We start from the raw sequence: 25,013 nt of genomic DNA, 5'->3' as shown, positions 1-25,013 counted from the left end.
TTCTTCACCCTTTTCCTTCTCCTTTAAGACTTTTGGACTTTTTCTCCTTTCTTTTTTCAATAAAGTTTTTAAACTGTCATATGCTTGATAAAGTGACAGATACCAGACGTCAGTCTTTAAAGTTCAGATCATAATACATTTAAGGAGATCTCATCATTCAGCTTAGTCCCCTTGCCTGACTTTGTAAGTGTCACCACCATTTTCCAAGTCACCTAGGCTCAAAACCTCTGAGTCATGTTTGAATCCAGCTGGTTTCCCCTCTTCCATATTTGGGCAGCTGGTCAGGTCCTGTGCCTTCCACTTTATAGCGTCTGTTCATATGTCTCCTTCCTTTTCTAACATTACCCTCCTAAACTCTCTCACAGTCTTTGCGTGGACTGTTGAGATAGGCTGCCAATTCATCTCTGCTAGTAGTCTCTGTTTCAATCTGTATTACCTGTCAGTTCTGTTATGACAGTCTTAAGTAATAGGATGGTTATTGAGCACTTACCGTCTTAAGGTACAAGTACTGTTACTAACCCATTCTGCAGGGAGAAAGGGACACACAGATTTTATTAACTTATCTGAAGTCCCACAGTAGCTAGGTAGTAAGCGGCAAAATTGCATCTAGACACTCTGTAGAGTGTTAATTACTATAACTAAAACCACAACTGGAGTCATGTGACTCCTGGCACACTTTCCCTGGCACCCTCTTAACTGTTTTACAAAATCCAATTCCTTAGTCTGTTAATAAGACTCTTGGACCCAGCCTGCCTTCCTGTCCTTAACCTACTCCTTTGTGTTCTCCAGCCAGCCTTGAGGCAACATTTGAACTGTTACTTGGAAGAGAAATGAGAGTTGATCAGGCAAAGCTGTAAGGCAGTAATGTTTGAAGCAGAGCAGGGGGACGCACTTGAGAGTATGGGGGCACCTCTGAGGGCCTAGAGTCCCACCGAGGGAATGTCGCAAGATGAGGCTGCGAGTGGAGGTCAGGCCCAGATTGTGGCCCACTTCCTAGTCTTGTCTTCTCCCACAGGACATTTGCATAAGCTCTTCACAAAACTCATGGATACTTAGAGAACTTGCTTTTTCTTCTTAGTAAAATTTGATGTGAAGTTGACTTGTTTTTCCTAGACTCCTTTTTAAATTCACCTCTCTTCTGCCACAGCCACCTGCATGTCCCGTTTTCACCTCAATTGGTGTAGGGTGTATTTGGGAAGGGACGTTCTGAAGCTGAGTGCTGTTCCTAGCCCCTGTCTCTTTTCCTTGCTCATTCGGTTTATCTTGATTCCTTTTGCAGGGTTTCAGCTGTCTCCGCTTTTAGGAGGGGTTCCTCATGTCTCTTGAGCTCTCTCCCGCTCACTCCTGGCTTTGGGAGGCCAAGCTCAGAGTGGTGAAGGGAGTGTTCTCTGCAAACGGCCAGTCTTTGGTTTTCCTAACCACTCAGGAGCCTCTGGTCCTAGCCTCTGTGAGCCTGGGAACATGGGGCCACCACCCCTGGGACCCCTCTCCAGCTGCTTGACTTGAGCTTCTCTCTGTGTAAAACACAACAAATGTGATAATGCCACCGCATTTACAGAGCTCTGGGGGAGTACAAGGACATATTGGAACAATATTTGGCGTGGAATAAAGTTCAGTGACTATTACTAATTTTATTTCGATTACTTTAGCTTGAATTGTGTGACTGCTCAGAGTATTCCGGTGAAGGGTCAGAGAAACCTGCTTTAACCATACAGTGCTTATTGAGGGGACTCCAGAAGATGTCGCTCGTTTTACTTGTTTTATCACCTGACCTTTTGACTTCTAGTGAGTTTGAAAGTTTTCTTAGATACTTATTATTGGTTTGTAAGAATTACATCTTTTGCTTGTTTTTTTTTCCTGAAGTGAGGGGCATATCTTGTGTTTTTAATTGTATTGTTAGAGAACCTTCTTATGTATTACGGATACTGTATAATAGTTGGGACAGTAATGTGTTCTGTGCTGTTTCCATGTGGCATAGCACTAAGGTAAAACTTCTAAGCACTTCTGCCCAGTAGACAGGGAAGAAGGAAAACTATGAACTCTAAAATGATGTGCTTATTTGCTACATAAATATACTTCTAATGAAGGGTTACTTTTTTATATTATTAAATTTTATAACCTCTGTTGAACAGTTAACAGTTTGCTCAATGCTTAAGTTTTAAAGTGTCTTTGGTCAGATGAATATCTTGCCTTTTGGGCATTTTGTTAATGGAAAATCCCTGTAAATATACAGTGTTTTAATTGGAATCACAAAGCCAAATGATTGCCTCATTGGATAATTTTAAGTATTATGCTGCAATTCAATATAGGTACTCAAGTACTTAACTAGATTTAAAAATATCTTGTGTGTTACAGCTGTTTAGCTAGAACTAAAAATGAGTGGGGAGTATGTGTATGGCTCTCTTTTCTGCTTGGGACAGGTCAGGGGGAAACTTTTTAAAAAATATGTTGGTTTTTGGTGTGTCCTCCCGCCCCCCCGCCCTCCCTTCCTTCTCAGCTGCTGTTGCTCTGCCTGCTTTGGGAGAAAACAGAGGTAAAGATCAGGGAAGGTTTGAGGCCACTTTCTTTCCAAAGAAGACTTATGTGCCTGAAACTTAGTAGCATCTTCAGACATTTCTTAAAATGCCATGGTTATGGCATAGTTGAAGGTGATTGGTGGCCTGTGGTAGGTGACATTTCTGCCTGTGTTGTATTCCTAGCTGCCTCTTTCTGTGTTCGGATCCTTCTCCCCTCGAGGGAAAGACAGCTAAGCAGCATTGTTCAGCTTTTCAGTGGCTTCATAATATTTCATCTTTTAGATGTGTTACAATATGTGATTTTTCTTTTTGTACTTCAGGTTTTGGGAAGTCAACTTTAGTGTTGCCTTGACAAAGTTACCATTAGGAGATCTGAAGAAAACTCCTGGAACAGGGTGGGAGAGGGCATATCTTTGGGTAATTCAAGTTTTTTTATATATGTGCGTATATATACAATATATGTGTGTGCGTGCATGTGTATACATTCATAATGTTTTAATATTTTTTAGATAAGTAGCATTTTACTATGTTTTGTATGGATTTTTAAAAAAGAACTAAGAATATAACTGACATTATTTAAAATGTGTCTTTTAAGCTCTAAACAGACTTTGAGCACAGTCTTTTCTTTCCTCTGGCAACGATCTGTATAACATTTCAGATCCATGGCATTTTACAAGGGACGGAATGCTTCAGATTTACATGATTGGACAAAATGATGAATCATCTCTTTTCATGTATGAGGAGACGGAGTTGTTTGTCACCGCGCTGCACTTGGGCTTGTGCTAAGGCAAGCGAGAGGAGGTCTTAAATCCTAGTCCAATGTATTTCTACATAGAGAGCTGAATGTTCCAGATGTAGTTCTCGTTTTTCCTGTGTTACAAATGAATATGGTATTTGCACGTTACAGAGGAATCTGTAGGGTTGTGGAAAGCAGGTCCCTGGACCATAAGATTTCACAAAGGTGATTACGAACAGCTTGAAACCTGAGCTTATCCTGTCTACATTGTTCCAGTGCTTCCCCTTAACTGTCCCACAGATGACTAACTTGGGAAGAAGTGCATGGAAACCCCTTCTTCTTCTTCTTCTTCTTCTTCTTTTTATTTTATTTATTTGACAGAAACACAGCGAGAGAGGGAACACAAGCAGGGGGAGTGGGAGAGGGAGAAGCAGGCTTCCGGCTGAGCAGGGAGCCCCATGTGGGACTCGATTTCAGGACCCTGGGATCATGACCTGAGCCCAGGGCAGACACTTAATGACTGAGCCACCCAGGTGCCCGGAAACTCTTGTCTTCTCATTGAAAATAGAAAGTGTCATTCATTGAATGCTCTTGTCATTGCTACTGCCAGTTAGGCTGGCTACTGCTAACCCTGTTTCACGGGACTGGATTTGCTAAACCACGAGTAAGGAGCCGTCATCCCACAGGTACTTGTATCATAGCTTTGAAATCAAGACTGATAGTGTCGAGCTGTGCGGTTGCTGTCCTCATTTCTCTTGCTGAAAGACACTGGAGTCTCAGGATCTGGCATACCATGTAATCTGAGTGATGATCATTTCTTAGCTTGCTTGAAAGAACTGGTTTCTTGATTATAACTAATATAATTTGTTGATTTGAATGACAAGTCATTTTTGTAAAACTCTTGAAATCTTGACGTGTGTGTGACAGACTCACGGAAGGCCAAATGGCTGCTGTCAGAGTGGCTGCTGTTAGAGGGCGCCTCCTTCAGCTAGAGAAGAGGCTGGCGGTTCATACACACGGTCTAGTTGGGACTCCAGTTATCTGCTCGTGTTCCGTGGTCTTAATCTGGGTGCCTGGTAGAGCAACCATGGCATCCTGTGTAGATTTCCTAGATACTATCACTGTGGTTGTAGATGTTTTTCTTAGGGGCTTGGTCTCAGATTAGTATCTGCTTGAATCAATGATGTTACTTTAATACTCTGCTAGAAAGAAACTTTTGTAGTTCAGGTCCTGTATATATGAGCAGCACACTGGTTTTGTATTAAGGCACTGATGTTCCCGAAAAGGTTGCTTCAGCAGGTCCTGGCTCATTTGCTGTTCCCTCGTGCTCTTCCTTGGGTTCCGCTGGTCTGGAAGGCATTGTTTTCTGCCCCTCTGCAGGGCTGTCCAGTGAAACATCTAAAACTAAAGTGTTAGAAACAGCTTTGCTTTTTTTCTCCCCCAAAGGACTGGTGTGTGTGTGTGTGTGGGGTGGGGGGTTAGAGCATATATAAATTTAAGACCGTTAGAAGCCAGCAAGGATCGTGCGACTACAATCATAAAGTTAAACCGTTTTGTCTTGTGTTTGTCTCAAAAGTACGTTTGCGAACACTTTGTACAAGTGACTGTTATTTTATTTTATTTTTTATTTTTTTTTTTAAAGATTTTTTATTTATTTATTTGACAGAGAGAGATCACAAGTAGACAGAGAGGCAGGCAGAGAGAGAGAGAGAGAGGGAAGCAGGCTTCTTGCTGAGCAGAGAGCCCGATGTGGGACTCGATCCCAGGACCCTGAGATCATGACCTGAGCCGAAGGCAGCGGCTTAACCCACTGAGCCACCCAGGCGCCCCCGTGACTGTTACTTTAGTTGTGTTAAATACAGTTCTTTCTTTTGCATATACCTTTTCTGGAGTATTTGTTTTCAGTGTTTTAGAAGTTTTGTTGCAGTTATTCTAAAATCATTGTTTAGGGATTCATACCTAAAATTCAGTAGCTTGTATGTTTGTTTATTGCGGCATGTTAGTAATCTTCCATTTTGTGGTAGCATTTCTAAATCTTCTAATGGCAAACTCACTTTACAAATGGCGGGTTCACCTTTATAAGTTGATGAATGTCTGTGCTCTTCATACACTACTCATTTAGTCAGTCAGGTATCCGTTACTTACAGAGCTTCTGTGTGCGGAACACTGTTCTAAGTCCCAGGGATTCAGTAGTGAACACAGCAGGATGAAGGGGGAGGTCCTGGTGGGGCTTACAATTCATAAAAAGTTTAATCTTACCTCAGAAGTATCTCTAGAGACATCATCTATCTTTGTGTATCTGCCTTTTGTTTCAAGCACCTTTCCCCCACTCCTAGAAATTAAAGGATCAAAGGTTGCTTGAACACCCTTGTTTTCTGTGAAATGAGGAAAATTTTTATTTAAATGGGTTTATTACTGATACAACATTTTTATATTATGGATACAGTAAGAAAGAAATATTTACCTGGAATTTTCATGACTACTGATAACTTTATAGGTTATCTGCTTATTTATTTTTTACTATTTAAAAATACTTTATAATTTTAGAATATTGGGAGCCACATAAATATAACCGCATTACACATTACACTGTGTACAGTATAATAATTCCTGGAATCCAACAGCTATATTTTGGGTGACTATTTTAATCTCTTTTGTGTTCCAGATGCTATTACTAAAATAAGTTCTTGACCTCTTATTTCAGCTGCAAGAATTTGGTTTGCCTTTTGTAATTGAAAGGGTTAAGGACCCATTTACAGTGGTGTTAAGTAAGATTCTCTGTATTCTAGTTCTCTGTCCATCTAGTCTGTCTTAGTGGTTGCTTAGGGGCTTACCAGGTGCAGCCTTCATTAAGTTCTGCTGTTGTGTACTTCCGCTTACATCTCCTGTCCCGGGTGCTGTGGTCATCATCTGTATGGCTTTTATATATGTTATAAATTCTACAGTATGTTCTCATTTCTGCTTTAAACAATGAGTTATCTCTTAAAAATACTGATAAGAAATGTCTTTACTATTTATCTGCGTTTCTGCCATTTCTGTTGGTCTTTAGACCTTTGTATAGATCTCAGTTGCTGTCTGGGATCATTTCCCTTCTGTGAACTGGGAACATTTTTGGAGTGTCAAGTCTGCTGTTGGGAAATTTTTTCACGTTCATTTGTCTGAAAGTGTTTTGCGTTCATTTTGAAGGTTTATTTCAGTGGATATAGAATTGTGGGTTAAAGGCCTTTCTTTTATCATTTTAAGATGTTGCTCTGTTTTTTTCTGGTGTGCATGATTTCTGATGAGAAGTCTGTGGTTCTCCTATATTTAAATGTGTATCCACCTCCCTCCCCCGCTGCTTTTATGGGTTTTTTCTCGTTGGTTTTTAACAATTGAGTGCCTTAATGTGTGTGTGTTGTTAACACTGCTTCAGGTTGATTGTGTTTGGATCTGTGGATTGATACTTCTTGTTGAATTTGGAAAACTTTAGACTTAGTTCTTCATAAATTTTCCTTCCCCAGTTTCTCTCTCTTTCCCTTTTGATGTCTGCTCTAAATAGCAGCGTTAGCTTGATTTTATTCTGAAAGTTTTGGAGGCTTTGTTTATACTTTTTCCATTTATTTTATACTTATTTTCAGTTTGGTTAATTTATAAGTACATTGTTCTTACAGTCACTCATAGTTTCTTCTGCTGTGTTTAAACTGCTCTTTGATCCATTCAGTGAATTTTACATTTCAGTTCTTTTTTTTTTTTTTTAAGTAAACTCTGTGACCAATGAGGGGCCTGAACTCATGACCCCCCATGAAGAGTTGCAAGCTCTGCCAACTGAACCAGCCAGTCATCCCTGCTTACAGTTATTTTTCATTTCTAGAATTACCATTTGGTTTCTTTTTATAGTTTCTGTGTATCTGTTAAGATTTGCTGTTTTGGGGCATCTGGCAGGCTCGGTTGGAAGAGCGCGTGACTCTTTATCTTGGAGTTGTGAATTGAGCCACATGTTGGGTATAGAGATTACTTAAATAAATAAATAAACAAACTTAAAAGATTTGCTGGTCTTTCTTATTTTGTTTACATTTCCTTTTAAAACCTTTTTATACCCGTTTTTTCTTTGTTAACTTCATTGTTTCTATCATTTCTATATCTATAGATGGATTTGTTTTCCTCCTGAATACAGACAGGCAATATTTTCCTGCTTCTTTGTGTGCGTACTGATTTTTTTTTTTTTTTTTTTTTTTTTTTTAAGTAGGCTCCATGCCCAACGTGGGGCTTGAACTCACGACCCTGAGATTTTAAGTCGGATGCTCTACGGACAGAGCCAACCAGGCGCACCCTGTGCCTAGTGATTTTTTGATTGGATATGAGCATTAGGAGTGCGAGGTAGTTGATTTGTTTTATTTTGTTTTAAAGGGTTTTGTTGTCCTTTAAAAAGTGTTGAATTTTGTCCTGGAAGACTGCACACCATCCTCCTCCTTTGAGGTATGTTTCAGTGTTTGACGGGACAGGCCGAAGGCAGCCTTGGTTGTAGGGCCAGGATAGCTCTACTCCTGAGTTGTGAATTTTGGGGGGTCTGGTTTGAATGTTGGTGTTTTCGGGGGTTTTCTAGGCCTGCTGACTGGAGCGCTTGCTGTCTCCCGGTCCTATGTGAGTTCTAGTCGTTCAGCTCCTCGCTCCCGCCGAGCCTCCCAGACCAGCACCTGGCAGCTGGGCAGCTTAGCATTTGGCCAATGAGCCAAGGGGATTTCTGGGTGCAGATTTAATGGAGCGACCTCTCTGCAAAGCTTCCTTCTTTCTGTGCCCTGCCTCACAAATTCCTGCCAGCTCTTTAGCCTTGAACTCTGGTCCGTGTCTTCCCCACTCAGCAAGACCACTACTGTTGTATTTGGGCTCCCCTTCCCTACAGGTTTGTTCCCTTCTTCTCCGTGATCACAGCTCTGTGCTGCCTGTTGGGTAGTGTCTGAGAACAGTTAATTCGTGTGTCTGACCAGTTTGAGGACTCTTCATGGTGAGTGAGGTAGTTCAGTTACAAGGCACTCAGAAGTGTTCAGAAGTGGAAGTCTGATGTTACAGGCTTTTAAAGATACATTTTTTTTAACCCCATCCCATCGTTACTCTTCATTTAATGTAGAAATTTAATTAGGAAGTTTCAGACTGAAAAACCTGAACATTTATTTAGATCTTACATAAGCAGTTTCGTAGTGTTTGTAGATAACTGAATATGCTGTTTTGGCTAGTAGGTTAAAACAGACTGTGTGTGTGTGTGTGTGTGCGCGCGCGTGTGCGCACGCACGCATCCCATTATGACAAATACTGGCAACTAACTAGAGGATAATAAGAAATCAATTTATTTGTCCTTATCATTAGGTAATTGTCAGAGCCTGAACATAGTTTGACTGTAATCTGTATTTATTTCACACCTCCTGTGGAGCCATGCAGTGTGCTGTGTGCTTGGGATATAAAACTGAACAGGAGAAACGGACTGTGGATCCATAGCTCTGGCCCGTGCTATGATTAGACAGCTCTGTAGTTCTGACTCACGTGCCCCTCAGTGTACTTCTTTTACGTTTACCCCCTGGCGCTCCCCCTCCCTTTCTCAACCATTTCTTCATATCCTAAATATTCCTGATGGATTCAGTTCATTATTTCATTGAACAAATATTTATTGAATGCAGGCCATGTGCCAGGCACTGTTCTCGGTACTGATGATATCTTGGTGAACCAAACTTTTTTCATGGACTTCTGTTTAGTCACCCTCTTAATCCTGTGCCTGTATTCCCAACACTTCATTTAAAGTGCAGTCGACTGTTCCTTTGACATTTGTCTTCTCCTTCGTTGTGGACATGTCTTGTTGCTAGTGACATGGCACATTTTCCCCACGTAGTCTTGGTTGTCCTCCCTTCCTTCTTAGGGGAGTCTGTCTCAGAAGCTTGGCCTCATAAGAGTTTCCACCTTTTGGATGTTACAGTTTTAATTAACTCAAATTATTTTCATTTGTTCTTTAATATTGTTCTTTCTCTTTGAAATCAAGCGTTGATTAAAGTAACCACAAGAACGGCCCTCTCTCCAAATATTAATAAAAAAAGAAACTTAAGTTAGCTACAGGTGGAGTTACTTGTTGGTCTTACATCAGAGCTAAATTAAATGGCGGTTTTTTTCATTCCGGGTCTGCTCCCAGGCTTTTCTGTTTGATGTTTGGTCTGTGTCTACCTCTGCCTTTTGAGGCTTGACATCTGCAAGTCTCAGGTGTTCCTGGAGTGCTTCTCTGTAGAATCACTGCTAAACTCTACTAGTGTTATGGTCTCTAGTTATCACAGGTTTTTGCTGAAACATGTAACCTGGGTGGATGAAAAAGCTACTTCATTTTTTTTTTTTAAAAGATTTTATTTGGGGCGCCTGGGTGACTCAGTGGGTTAAGCCTCTGCCTTTAGCTCAGGTCATGATCCCAAGGTTCTGGGATCGAGCCCTGCATCGCATCGGGCTCTCTGCTCAGCAGGGAGCCTGCCTCCACCTCTTTCTCTGCCTGCCTCTCTGCCTACTTGTGATCTCTGTCTGTCAAATAAATAAATAAAATCTTTAAAAAAAAAGATTTTATTTATTCGTGAGAGGCAGAGAGAGAGAGGCAGAGGCAGAGGGTGAAGAAGACTCCCCACTGAGTAAGGAGCTGGATGCAGGACTTGATCCCCGGACCCCAGGATCATGACCTAAGCTGAAGACAAACGTCCGACCATCTGAACCACCCATGCGCACTTGTTTTTTGTTTTTTTCTTTAGTAAGCTATGTATGAACACAATTTTTAGAAATTTTAGAAACATGCTCATGGTTAAAAAAAAAAAAAGGAAAAAAATGCATATAGTACAGAAAGATAGAAGAACTGGAGCTAGGACCCTCCTTGCATACTTTTCTCCAGCTGTCTTTCACACTATTTTGGTAGCAGTTTAAACATACTTGGGAACTGGACTCCAAATAATGATTACGAAGATACTTTGGGTTAAATATTATAAGATGATCATTAAATTACAAGACTTGATGTTGGAGCATATATTTTGATACATTCTTGGGCTAAAATCCTAGAGCCAGTTTTTAGTTTAGTTGGTCAAGAATTATATCTGGTATGGTGTAGATGTTAGGTTAAACCATATGAACTTGCTGTTTTGTAGGCCAAAGGAGGTCTAATATTAGTTTCCTGCAGTTCAGCCTAATACTTTATTAACATCATAGGATGAACTGAGTCCTTGCTCTTTTTAACATTCGAATTAAAAGGGAAAATGGAAACTTCGGAAAGAATAAAAGCCAAAAGCCGTGGTGATGGGCCTAATTAATAAATCAGGCTGACAGATTCTTGTATTAGTTTGCCTTCTTGGAGTCTTATCATAAAGAGGAATGAATGAATGGATAACTCAAATACTTTTTGGCATTGTGGGAAGAAGTTAAACTTGAGTATCTTTCTGGATTTCGCACACAGCAGTTTAGCCAAGAGAGGAGACAGCATGTGGCAAATACACCTGTATGCAGCCTGGCAACTGGGAATGTTACTGAGGAGTTGTGATAGATGCTATAGTAAACATCTAAAAGAAAGGCTCTATAAGCGAAAAACAGTAACAGCCCATGTTCAGATGACCTACAGTAACCTTTAAAAAGAACGTTGGGGGCGCCTGAGTGGCTCAGTGGGTTAAGCCTCTGCCTTCGGCTCAGGTCATGATCTCAGGGTCCTGGGATTGAGCCCCACATCAGGCTCTCTGCTTGGCAGGGAGCCTGCTTTCCCCCTCTCTCTTGCCTGCCTCTCTGCCTACTTGTGATCTCTGTCTGTCAAATAAATAAATAAAATCTTTAAAATAAAATAAAATAAAAAGAACGTTGGATTTTAAAAGGACGTTGGATTCTTTGTCACCTAGCATACCATCCTTCTGCACAGGAATGTGTATTGGTGTTTTAATAATAATAAAGAAAAACCCAAAATCTAACTAGGAGGGCAAATCTTTTGAGGGGTGGGACTGCCCTGTGGTGTATTGGGTAGTTAGGATTAAAGCTTCTGTTTGGATTATCTGCTTCTTGGATTAGTTGGAAAATAGCTTTCTTTTATTAACTTAAGTGATTAATACTGTTTTTTAGATGCTGTTCGAAGCAGCATTGGCATCATCTGGTGGTTGGTTAGAAATGTAGACTCTCAAGCCCTATCGTAGATGTACTGAATCAGAATCTGCATTTTTAATGGGATTCCAAAAGCAATTTGTAAGAACATTAAAGTTTGTGAGGTACTATTACAGATCACGGGTGTCATTGTCACTCTCAAACAGTGCCATAGTAACCTCTCAGTGCTTATTGAATTTTAATGCATATAATTGATTGGATCTAGATTCAGAAAATGAAACATATTTTAGGAGGATAGTTATCACAGTAATAATCAAGTAGCAGCTAGCCATTTCTTTGTATTTCTTTCATAGCCGTCTGGATATCACAAAATTTGTCCTTCCATCCCTCCCTCACTCCTGATGTATCCTTGAATCTGATTCTACCCATGCTGGATGATTAGTTGATATCTTGTGATTGTGTGTGTGTGGGGGGGTGTACATACCCAAGTCAACAATAATATACAATAATTAGATTTTGATGAGTCAAAGATAGTGATCTATATGATAATGTATAAGATAACTAAAAAATAATAAAATAATTTGCATGTCAGGGAGGTATTGAAATTTCAGTCCAGCAGAAGGTAAGAAAGGAACATAAAACAGTTGGAATAAATAGGAGGGTTATTAGTGTACATTCGTACATTAAATAAACTTACAGTTTTGTGTTCTAGTGCACTATACTAGTATAGTTATAGCATACTTATGTGCACATCTTAGTGTACATTTGTAAATCTAAAAACTTGTAGACTGCAAACTGTTTATATGAGACAAATCTAAACTATGAAGGGAACAGGGAATTGACAGTAAAGGCTGGACAGAAGGCATTCCACAGAAAGAATAAGAGAAAGTGTGGTGTGGCCATCAGACAGGGGAAGTATTATTGGCAATAAATAAAGGCTACTTCTGATGATTAAAGGTTTTATTCATCAGGGAGGTAGAACAACTCTAAATTGATGTAATCCAATAACATGCTTAAACGGAATATTTTTAATAAACCTCTCTTGCTGACTGATAGAATAAGATGAGAGCAGAAATAGAAAACCCTATATAAGAGAGGATACTTAATAATTAGTAAACCATTGATTAAACTGATCACAAGGTAGGAGAAGGCCTCATTAACCAGAGCTGAATTGAAGGGGATATTACTACAATTATACCTACATTGATAGAAAAGCTTAGAGGGTATAATGAAGAGCTTGATGCTAGTGTGTTTCAAATGTAGATGGAGACATAACTGTTAGAAAACTACAACTTATCAGAACAGTCACGCCAGGAAATAAAGAATTTGAGTAGTCCTATTAAAGACACCTTTTAATTAATTACTAACTTTGAACTACCCACAAAGAAAACTCCCAAGACCAGATGGTTTTGCCAGTGAATCTATCACAAAAGGATAATCATGACCAGTCTGTGTTCCAGGAAATGCAAGGTTAGTTTAACATTCAAAGATCAGTGTATTTCACCATGTTAACAGTGTAGATCAGAAAACTGATGTCATCTCAGTGGGTGCAGAAAAAGCATTTAATAAAATGCAGCATCCATTTATGAGGAAAACATTTTAGCAAACTAGGACTAGAAAGGAACTTGATTCATCTGATAATGGTTATCAATTAAAAACCTGCAGCAACCACAGTACTGGAGAAATGTTGAAAGCTTACTTTCTGGGATTGGGAGTAAGACAGTAGAAAGATAGTGGTACCTGTTTCGCCTCTTCTGATCATCACTATGTTGGAGGGACAACAGCAAGTAGAATAAGGCGAAAGGAAGGATAAGGATTAGGAGGGAAAAAATAAAACTGTTCAAATGCCCAGTAGTGCTAGTAGCTGCCTATTAGATAATGCTGTTAAGTTCATCATTGTAAAAAAACTCTGTTATTGAACAGTCCACTGTTCAGTTTGATGTACGTAATTGATTGGATCAGTTGCAATCAATTGATTGGACAGTGTGCAGTTTCAGCCACAGTGCCATCATAGGTTTGTTTGTTTTCTGATTTTGATGAGCTAATTCTAAATCATACATGGGCATGCAAAGGGCTAAGAATAACCAAACTATTCTTGAGAAAGCACAGAATTCTCTACTGGATGTTAAAACTTGTAAAACTGGTTCTTACACAAAGTTTTAAGAAATCTAGGTAGGCCTGTGTCCAGTAGAACAGCATAAAGAATCTAAAACCAGATCTAAGCACGTACGGGCATGTCATTTATGATAAAGATGGCCTTGTGGAGCAGCAGGGAAAGTTTATCTTTTTAATAATTGGTCCTGAGTAAATCAAATGTCCATTTGGGGTTGGTGGGAGGAATGCAACCTTTCTCTGGCACACATGCATAGAAATCCAATCTAAGAGCATTGTCCATCTAGATGTGAATGGTGAAACTCAACTTGAGAAGATTGCAGAATTGCTTGATGACTTTGGTGTAAGGGAACATTTCTTTTTTTTTTTTTTTTAAAGATTTTATTTATTTATTTGACAGACAGAGATCACAAGTAGACAGAGAGGCAGGCAGAGAGAGAGAGGGAAGCAGGCTCCCTGCTGAGCAGAGAGCCCGATGTGGGACTCGATCCCAGGACCCTGAGATCAGGACCTGAGCCGAAGGCAGCGGCTTAACCCACTGAGCCACCCAGGCGCCCCTAAGGGAACATTTCTTAAATGGACACTAAAAATACTAATTCTAAAACAAAAGATGATCAAATTAAGAGCTTGTGCTGATTAATAAATACCATTAAGAGGGTGATAATGTAAACCACTTACAACCAATAAAGGGCTCATGCCCAAAATATGTTAACATTCAATGTTTTAGGTTTTAAAAATGTAAAAGAAAACGACTTTCTTGATACAAGAGTGGAAAAGCAACCTGAATGGGCATTTCACAGAAGTAGATATTTAACTGGCCTTAAATAAATGAAAAGATCATAATCACTGGAAATACAAGTTCAGCTCCTAGTAGAGTACCACTACACACCTCCAGCAATGGCTGAAAATCAGAAAGAATAATGATTCCAAGTGTTAGTGAAGGAAGGGAACAGAGGAGATTTTTCATAAACCTTTAGGGGAAAAACAGCAATTTTTAAAACCTGGAAAAACAGCAGAACAGCATCTCTGTGTGTACGAAAAGACAACAAGACTCTTCCTAGTGGCATTTTTTTTTTTTAAAGATTTTATTTATTTGACACACAGAGAGAGAGCACAGCAGGGGGAGCAGGAGCCGCAGGCAGAGGGAAAGGGAGAAGCAGAGTTGCTGCTCAGCAGGGAGCCCAATGTAGGACTGGAACCCAGGACCCTGAAATCATGACCTGAGTGGAAGGCAGATGCTTCACAGCTAAGTCACCCAGGCGCCCCCGTCCCCCAAGTGGCATTATTTATAATACCTGAAACTGGAAATAACACAAATGTCAATCAAAAGTCAAAGAGATAAGTAAATCAGAACATCTTCACATAATGGGATACCATAAAGTAATGATAATGAACAAACCACAATTTATAAATGTAACATTAAGTGAACTTGTAAAGTTGTAACTAATCTGGTTTGGATCAAGATTGTAACTTGAGGGTCTTGGGTATTGATTGAGCGGGTCATGGAGTGGTGTTGGGGGGATTTCTGGCGTGATGGCCATTTTTTTTTTCCTTGTCACAGGTTCAGTTGATTATAATTATTTAAGCTATATACTAATGATTTTTGTACTTATTTCTATATATTATAAGTAAGTTTAAACATAGTCTATAATAATGACATTGATAATAAGCTAAATTTTTTTTTTTACAGTACTAGGATTCATGACTTAATTGTGGTATCCTATTTTTAAAAACTTCATAATATACCTAAGGGAATAGGTTAGGATAATAATAGCTCTGCTGCATAGATGGGGAAACCAAGACCTTAAAGTGGTTAATTTGTCATTTAGGGCCTTACTGTTTTTACTGTTGATTTATAAGAGCTATTTATATATTCGAGAACTCAATCTTTTTTATGTATGTTTATATTCCTTCCCAGTTTTTTTGTGATTTTTAACATGCAAATGTAAAGCCTCCCTTTTCCTCTCTTGACATTTAGGTTTCTTTCTTTCTTTCTTTTCTTTTCTTTCTTTTTTTTTTTTTTTTTTTTTTTTTTTGCTATTGCAGACAATACCAGAATAAACATTTTTCCCTGTCTTTGTGAGCGTCCTCGATATATCCTTATGATAAAATTTCCAGGTTTAAAAAAAAAAAAGATTTTATTTGTTTATTTGAGAGAGAGAGACACAGAGGTAGAGTGAGAGAGAGAAGCAGACTCCCCCGTTGAGCAGAGAGCCCAGTGCTACGGGGCTTATCCCAGGACCCTGATACCATGACCTGAGCTGAAGGCAGACACTTAACCCACTGAACCACCCAGGTGTCTCCCCACCCCCAGGGTTTTGTTTTGTTTTGTTTTGTTTTTAACTGAACACAGTTATTCTATGTAATTAAGTTGACTATTTTTTTAGTATAAGTAATGAAATGTTTAGAAAATTACCCCATCTATCCTGATGGTAACACTGTCCTTTTACTTATTCAGCAAATACTTACTGATCATGTACTGTGGGTCCGTTAGGGAGCTCACTCTGTAGTGGAGGGAGACAGAAGCTAAGGTCTGAAGCCAGTGCCAAGGCAGGTTATCGGTACGTTTCAGTAAGGGGGGAGGACCCGAGATGTGCACTTGGGAAGAGTCACTCTAGTATCTTATAGAAGGAGTCCAGAAATGGGCAAAGATAAAAAGAGCTCTTAGGAATCTCTTTTAGTCCTCCAAGTGAGACATGAGTTGGTGGAGATGAGAAGTGATTGTATTTGGATGTTCCGCAGGAGGCGGAACCAGCAAGGTGGGGCAGCTGTTTGCGTGAGGTTGGTCTGTGGGGGAAAAGAACTCGCACTCGACTCCGGGAGCCTTGATTCTGCTTGACGGGGAGGAAGGCGGTGTCATTCGCTGTGGTAGAAAATAGAAGTGGAACTTGCATTTTGAGAGAATTGAGCTTTGTCCTCTTCGGTTTGGGGAGTCTGTGCGACATCCCGGTGAGCTCGTTAGCGCCGCAGAAGCGGGTGCTCTCTCTGTCGTCCTTCCCATCGCACTGCAGCGGCTGCAGCCGGTATTGGACCATCTGTTAGTTTGCCAGAGCTGTTCGAAGTGTTCTACACATGAAAGCACTTAACCTTCACCACAGGCTTTTGAGGTAGATACTACTATTAATTTTTTAGGAAATTAGGTGTGGAAATTATGGTTGGAGGTGGCTGGTTTATTCAGGAAGACAAGCTCGAGAATTCTGAGTCCTCAGTTCGTTGACCAGGGTTTGACACTTTGTCTTTGGCTTTAGTCTGTGATTAAAAGTGTGGTTGAATTTAAGAAGAAAGTTCTTTTTTTTTTCTTTCTTTTTTTAAAGGAAGAATTAACTTTTATTAATTGACTACCATGTAATTTTGACCAAGTGTTAATTTTCTGTGTCTACAATGAAAATTGTGGCTGTGGTCCCAGCCTACCTGTGGGGTAATTATCAGCCATTCACGCTTGGGGTGAGCTTACCTGCTCTGGGTGCTCTTAGGACTGTGTCAGAAGAGTTTGGAGGAATCCAGCGTCCTGTGAATTTGTGCCTGTGTGTTGTCTGTTTAACTTTGAATTACCGGTATTAGTGGTGAGCACCATGAAGACAGAGGTTTCGCTTGGTTTGGGGGATGCTGGAGTATTGATTGCATACACCTGGCAGGTACAATGCAGTATCTGAGCAGTGTCCTTTGCACTGGTTTCTAAGGAGCTGATCCGCTGGAGAGGGCTTTCTCGAGAAATCAGAGATTACTTGTGCAACTTGAACAGTTCTCGCGTGATGAAAAGCTCACACGTGAAAATAAGTATTAAGGGTGGTTATCTTGTTGCTTTACAAAAAGATTTCCTTAAGGTTTTCTCTGACTACATATTTATAGACACTTGAATCACTATATTTTATGACATTTAACAAAGAACTGTTTTGTCAAGTGCACGTTCTTGTTTGCACTTTGTAGTTTTAAAAGTTTTTAGTATTACCAAACATCCTAAGGTCCTTATGGAAGGAACTATCAGATAGGTCAAAAGATGGAGACCTTAGGATATAAATACATCCTTTCAACTTCACTTGTTGTCTTCTTGTAGGAGGAGAGACTTCAGCATGCAAACCTTCATCTGTTCGGCTTGCACCGTCATTTTCATTCCATGCTGCTGGCCTTCAGATGGCTGGACAGATGCCCCATTCACATCAGTACAGTGACCGTCGCCAGCCAAACATAAGTGACCAACAGGTTTCTGCCTTATCTTATTCTGACCAGATTCAGCAACCTCTAACTAACCAGGTAAGTTTACGATGTAGCAGAAATGATTTGTTGGTGTGGTGGTTTATTCCTTAACGTGGGACAACAGTAAATAGACAAAAATGATTTAATGGTTTTCAGTTTTACATGCCACATGAGGGATGATAAGTATGCATTCAAAAGTTTGTTGGCTTTTTCTTTTTTCTATGTATCCCACTTAATTAAAAAGCACTCATAAACCACAGACACATTCTCTCATTCTGTAATAGGGAGGAGAAAAGTTATTTATTATAATATTTAAATAATTAAATATTAATTAAAATAAACTGAAAGCTTATTTTTATGAAAAGGTGGGTAAGAAAAATAAAGTTAAAGGAAAACAAGTGAGATTCCATTATCACAGACTTACAGAGCTGATTTTATGCTGTTTAAACTACTTTAGTGCACATTTATCACAGTATGTATGAAACTTCTTAAAATGAAAAAGAATGTAAAGCAAATTAATCTTGTTGGTCATTTTTCATATTCAGACTAGAGAGTCAGCCTTTTTTTTTTTAATGGATAGTTAACAATAAATGTGGAAATCTCTCGCTATACATACATGTATAACGTGTGTGCGTGTGTGTATGTGTGCATTCATAATATTTCCTGAATTAACTGCACTCACTGCATTGCTTTTTGGTTTGGGAGAATTTTTTTTTTACTAACTATAGTTGAGGTAAAATTTCTTTCTCCACCAGGATGGAGGGTATGACGAACGCCGACCAAGGATTTTTTTCCATGCACTTCGGAATTGGGGTTGCCACTGTTTTCTTTAGGTTGTTTAATATATCAAGTGATGATCAAAAACTTGGAAAATTTCAATGTATTTCTTATGCTGGATTATTTATAGGAAATGTTCTTTATTTTTAATTCAGTGGCATGTGGCTTTAATAGGCAGTTGGCTGTAGTAAAGTAGCATTATGATGAGGGGCACTCCTTGTATTTATTAAGATTTTTGTCCGCACTTGATCTGGCTTTACATTTATAAAGTGTATGTAGCATGTGAATAACATTCACAGTTAATAGTAAGATGAATTATGACAAGACTTAAGAATTTGTTTTATGTAGTAAATTGAGAAGGTTTATGTTTGAGAATTGGAGCAGTTGAATGTTTAAAGCTGGAAAGTGTGTATATACCAGAAAAAAGTTCTGTGGACATCCAAAAAGTAGTAATAGCACAAGGAATCATTTGTATTGTACAGTTGGCCCTTGAACAACATGGGTTTGAATTGAGCAAACCCACTTACACGTGGATTTTTTTTTTTTTTTTTTTGGATAAATAGAGTATAGTAATGTAAATGTATTTTTCTTCCTTAGGATTTTCTTAGTAATAGGTTCCATTCTCTAGCTTACTTTATGGTTAAGGATAGAGTATATAAAATACAAAGTATGTGTTAATCAGCAGTTCATTGGCAAGGCTCTGGTCAACAGTAGGCTATCAGTAAGTAAGTTTATTTTCAGTTGCATGGGGCAGGCAGGGGTGGGGGTTGGTGTTCCTAACGCCCGCATTGGTCAAGAGTCACCAGTACTTTATTATTTTTTTTTTTTTAAAGATTTTATTTATTTGTCAGAGAGAGAGAGAGGGAGAGAGAGCGAGCAAAGGCAGACAGAATGGCAGGCAGAGGCAGAGGGAGAAGCAGGCTCCCTGATGAGCAAGGAGCCCGATGTGGGACTCGATCCCAGGACGCTGGGATCATGACCTGAGCCGAAGGCAGCTGCTTAACCAACTGAGCCACCCAGGCGTCCCAAGAGTCACCAGTACTTTAAAGAAACAGTATGTTTGGATTCATTTTCTCAGTTCAAAAACAGCCTCTTAGGCAGGGTACCTGTTTTTAATATTTTACAGCTGAACAGACTGAGCTCCCATTTGTGACTTCTTCAAGTGTTCAAGCAGTAGACTTGGAGGTCCAGCCCAGGTTCTTTTCTTCTTAGACACAGCGCTCTTCTGTTCTGTAGCACCTGGGGCCTGCGGAGTGCTGGAAAACATTGCAGTCCTTTACAGTTACTTTTGTGGTTTTATTATTGTAGTAGGTAATTCAGTTAGCGCAGTACCTGTTTTTTAGATACAGCTAACATCTTATTTGTGGGTGATTTTAAGATAAATAATTCATTTAGTATTTCCATTTTAAGTTATAAAATATGTTTAAAGATTCATATGATACAAAAAGAATGTCTTTTAAGTAACAGTATTCAGCCAGATATTTCTGCCAACCCCAGGAATTTCTGAACCTAATGAGGCAGATTAGAAGAGGTTTTTCTTATTACTGAAGTATAAAACACTAAAACTGCATTTATATGGCATGGTCTGGAGGTCCTAAAACACGGGCTCAAGGTCCTGACTCATGATGTGGTTGTGTGAGGTGAGTCAGGTCACATGGGCCCTTCTGTCTGTTCCTTGCAGGTGAGATTGGGACCTTAGACTATAACCCCCTAAACCTAAGCTTCTCTAAACTTAAGTCTAGCTGTAAACTTCTATAATTTTATTACTTGATTTCAGTGGTTTCTTAATAGACATCCTATCAGTATGTTTTTCTCCCCAAAAGATTTATTGAACAAATAATCGAAATGAGTGAACTTTAACATTTTATTTCTGGTTATATGAGTGCTGTGTCTTATATAAGTTTTTAAACCCAGTTTTGTTCAAAAGATAAATTTAGGAGGCAGGAGAAATGTAGTAGAAGGAATCGTAGAAAAGTATGCTTGATGTTAGGAATGCTCGGTCCTTTTGTGCCATGAGCATTTGCACAGTACCTTCCATAGTTCGTAGACTCTCCCGGGACTCTGGATGTGTGTGCTACCTGTGGCTTTCAGCTGTAGCGGTCACTCTCAGAATAGCAAGGAAGGCAAAATATAGTGCTTCTAATTCTTCATTATGTATGAAAATATGAGATGAATATAACTAAAATGGATAGAGTAGGTATTATTAAGCTGAAAGACAGGTTTTAAATAAATTCCTGAAGCGTACACTCTGGAATCCTTACAGGAAAAAAACACAGAGATTGTTTAAGCTCTTGTAACTTTTTTAAGCGGGGTATGCAAACTGTGCTTTTCTTCACTCTGTGATCTGTGTTTTCACCCAGCAAGGTCCAAGAATGGTGAGCACTGGGAATGTGGGTTTTTCTAGTTCCGGAGCCAGATAGCTCCTGTTGCCTCTAAAAATTAGAGGCAACAGGAGGATAGCTCATCAACTGGCCATTTTGCTGTGAGGACAGGTGGGGAGGCTCAGGGATGGGAACAACCTGATGAGCTCCTTCCTGGGTTCTCTGAACACCACGGGTTTTCTTCTGACTGTGGAAGGGAAGAAGGGAGCTTGCTCTGTTCCTCTGCCTTCTCCTGGCTTTCTGATGAGAAGTATCGGGAAAGGGAGAAAGCCTCAAATTCTTTGGGGCCAGCCTTGAGTCTAGTGTAGGTTTGTACCTGAGTGTTTGGAAATGTTATTTCCTAATTGTGCTTACCAGCAGCACAGGATCGAAACACAGATTTGGCTACCTAACATGAAATCGCAATGAAAGTTAGTGAAGGGAGTGTTACTTAGTGTGTAGAGTTGAGTTTGCTCTTGCCATATAGTTTGGGCACTTGGGTCTGTACAAGGTGCCATTTTGAAGCAATGAAATGTAGTCTGGTATGAAGGCCGATTGTGAGTAGAATGTATCTGGCTTATATATACAGATTCTTCTGAGGTAGTAATTTCTCTTGCAAGAAGTATGTAAGAAAAGTAAGGTGTTTAGAATTAGCTCATCAGTTGGGCCTCATAGGCAGCGTTGGCCAACTTCAGAAGAGGTTTAGTGATATTTTATGAAATGCCAGGCACACAGCACAGACTCGTATTGAGTGCAGGAAAACCATCGTTACTCAGTCAGAATTAGTTCCTATCCAGTTTCTTGTATGTCTGTATATTCAAAATTGGTGTCTTGATTGTGTGATTTTTGTGTTTTGAGTGAGCATAATTATTCCTGGAAAGATGTAGTCACTGGTTCTGTTTTTCAGATGTTTAAATATCAGTGGAATTGTAGATGGGCAAGTTAAAAACTCAAAACACATTTGAAGTTTTGTATATGACTTATTTTTAATAAAGTGAATTTTTAATACATTCATATGCTTATTTTGTTGGTGTTTATTAAAGATAACTCAATTTTGTTGTCCTACAAGTAGCCTAAAAATGACTCGATCAAAAGAGTAGAATTGAAGCCTAAATGTGACCAGAACCTCTTGTCCCATATTATGGTTCAGAGCCTGGGACTTGGCAGGGTCTTGGATCCCATCTTACCTGTGCCCTCTGAGCTGCGGGACTTTGGGCAAGCAGCTCACATCAGACACTTGGGTTCCCCATTTGTAAGCTGGTGACAAGAAATCAACTCATTCTCAGGAGATTGTTGAGAGGATTATGTGAAAGATGCAAAAATATGTATGCTCCTAACAGAGTGCGTCGCAAATACCTGCTACTCTTATTTTATTATTAACTACTTCAGTAATTCGTTTGTTTCTAACAGGTACACCTTCCATCAACTTTTCTTACAGTGATAACATAATATCTCACTGGTTGAGGTTCTGTGAGACCCTCATTGTGGGGTGCGGCTGCATTCCAGCACTCCCAAGAAGGTTCTTGTTGGAATAAATTCCCTGCATTAAAAAATAAAAAAGGAAATTTGTGAAGGGAAACCTTTTCCATTATTTTAAATGCTTATAGCATTCATTCACATAAAGATAATTGACATGCTTATTACCAATATTGTTTATTCATTAAATTACATCTCTAAGGAAAAGTATGAGAATAAAATATCCTGTGAACCTCACTGTACATACTGTTTATATTCAGCAAAATGCAACAGTATGTATTTGAAAAATTCAGTAATTCAAGTTTTCTTCCTAATTGCTGCTCTCTTTTCAGACAAATAGTTTCACCCATTGAAAATTTTTACCCCCTTAAACCTTATTTGGAACCTTAAAGAGGAGAGGATCATGGGAAAAGATAATTAATAACTTACTATAGTAATTCAGTAAATTTACCATCTGGATAACAGCCTTTTAGACTTTGAGTATAGAGGCAGAGGAAACTAATGTTAATATTGGTTTCAGAGAACATGCACGTGGGAAACTGCTCTACGGTCACTCCAACTTCTCCTACCGAGGGATGGAGATTCTTTCCTGTTCCGTCCACTTTCACCCGACAGCGCAACTCTCTTTTTTGTTAGTGTGGGTTAAGTTGGTTAACTATCCCAAGACTCCAAGCATTTCTGTGAGGCCTTGGTATGATGCATTTGCTGTCTCAGCCCCTCAGATTGACTTGAGCGTCCTTGGAGAGGGGCTCTGCCAGGGGCTTTTCTGGCTCAGTAGATTTTAACTGGCTTCAGTGTCTGTGGGAGCTGGATAGGAGCCCCGATGGCTAGTGTTGGTGACTATAGGTACCTTGACAGAATTAATTGGTTTTGAGGATCTGTTGACGCCTGTTGGGAACTCTTTACGGGGGGAGGAATGGGTTATGAACCGTAGTCTAGGATCGTGGACATGCTAGTCACAGCATTCCTGGTATGTGTATGGAGGGTGTCCCTGCTCCATCCCCCGTCAGCAGGAAGCTCACCGTTGAACTCTTGACGACCTATTAGATGACGAAGGACATGCAGTTTAGGATTGGTGGGGGGAATTGTTAATGGAATGTGGTTGAAATTCATTTTTAAAAGAGTTCCATGAGCTTTAAGGTGTTCTCTGGAACTTACCTGTGGTCAGCTCCTAGTGTAATTGTAAGTAGAGATTTTGGTATAATGGATTCATTTGTTTATTCCACAAATATTTATTAAATATCTATGTGCCCACCACTGTTTTAGGCAAAGGGAATACAATACTGAACAAAGGAATCCTTGACCTCACCGAGTTTTTCCTGTAGTGGAAGGAGAAGGAGAATAGCCTAAACCAGTAAATGAGTAAATACAGTATATCAGGTGGTGCTAGGTGCTCAGGTGGAATGAGAATGTGGAGGGTAAGGTCAGGCATGTTACCGTGGAGAGCATGATTTCCTCAGTTGTGTTAAAGAAACAAGTTGCAGGGGCTCCTGGGTGGCTCAGTTGGTTGTGTCTGACTCTTGATCTCAGGAGTGGAGCAGTGCCGTGCTCCGTCCCTGCACCGTGGCCTCCTTGCTTTGCTTCGTGGTGCCAAGTCGGGCCTGAAATCCTGTCCTAGGAAGCTGCATGTTGGGTTTCTCTGTTGTCAAGCAGGTCGGACTTTAGGAATAATTCAGAAGTTATTCCTTGTATGGTGGAGAAGCCCTCTTTGGGCAGCATCCTGTGTGTCTCCTGGCCCCCGCCATGTCTGTGATCGTACTGTTTAATCTGAGGAACAAGTTCGAAAGCCTTGGGCAGCTGGCACATTATCTTCTCATTTCATTGATTTGTTCCAGTGGTTTCTTCACTGGAATCATGTTGAAAGCGATAACTGAGAGAGAATGTATAATGTTCTAATGTAGATATCTTTTGTTTTTTTTTTTAATACATACATACAGGTTACAGAAGAGAGGGGATTTGCACCAGTGAAGTATAGTTAAAGTGCTAGTCTTTTCTGTCTATTTAAGGTGATGCCTGATATTGTCATGTTACAGAGGCGGATGCCCCAAAGCTTCCGTGATCCAGCAACTGCTCCTCTGAGAAAACTTTCTGTTGACTTGATCAAAACATATAAGCATATTAATGAGGTAAGACCATTGATTTAACAATATATCTTGCAATAGAGCAGGAAAGAAACGTTATTTTGTGGCCCTTTTAAACATAGTAAACTTTATTCCCAGTGATTGTAATATTGATGATTATTGGTAAGTTAAAGATTTATAGATAATATAATTACATTGTAGAAGAAAAATCTATTAACAGAGACTGCCAAAAATTAAGATATTTGGGGGTAACTTCTCCCTTTTTTCAAAGTTGTTTTTAATATATGATAAGATATTAATTCTGTAATAACTCTTCTCCAAAACAAGAAAGAAGAAAGGAAGGGAATAAGGACACTGTAAAATTATGTATATGTTAGAATTTTGCTTAAATTTTATATATCTCTTTCTGTTTTTGCCATGGGTATCAGGAAGCTCAGAGATCTATTTATACCCAGTTAAGAGGCATTTGTCCTCATTTATTTGATATATATATATATATATTTCTATGGTTTTAAATTGTCTTTTAAATTTTTTGTGTGTTATTCTGTTGTAAGATATTTAAAAACCTTTTTGGTGAATGTAAATAGATTAAAAAAAAAAACCCACTTAGCACTTTGAATTACTCCTATTCCAACTTGGCTCTTCACTTGCATAAATTTTTTTCTGGTGTCTTAGACCTTTGACTTGATTGCCATTT

At 39.4% G+C, this 25,013-nt stretch overlaps 1 protein-coding gene across 9 annotated transcripts in view; it reads left to right on the top strand.

Annotated features, from left to right (window-relative positions):
* DYRK1A (dual specificity tyrosine phosphorylation regulated kinase 1A) overlaps positions 1 to 25,013 on the top strand; it is a 150,505-nt gene that overhangs the window by 91,057 nt on the left and 34,435 nt on the right. For 7 of the 9 annotated variants that reach the window (XM_047719983.1, XM_047719976.1, XM_047719998.1 and 4 more), the window contains 2 exons: positions 17,483 to 17,679; positions 24,242 to 24,361. In XM_047719983.1, coding sequence (XP_047575939.1) covers positions 17,483 to 17,679; positions 24,242 to 24,361 — 317 coding nt within the window. Of the gene's footprint in view, positions 1 to 17,482; positions 17,680 to 24,172; positions 24,362 to 25,013 lie in introns of those variants that run through there. The other 2 variants (XM_047719991.1, XM_047719997.1) reach the window with 2 other exon arrangements.

This window comes from Lutra lutra, chromosome 1 (assembly GCF_902655055.1).
Source record: "Lutra lutra chromosome 1, mLutLut1.2, whole genome shotgun sequence".
Classification (NCBI taxonomy): Eukaryota; Metazoa; Chordata; class Mammalia; order Carnivora; family Mustelidae; genus Lutra; species Lutra lutra.
This window is presented reverse-complemented; position numbering and strand designations above follow the sequence as displayed.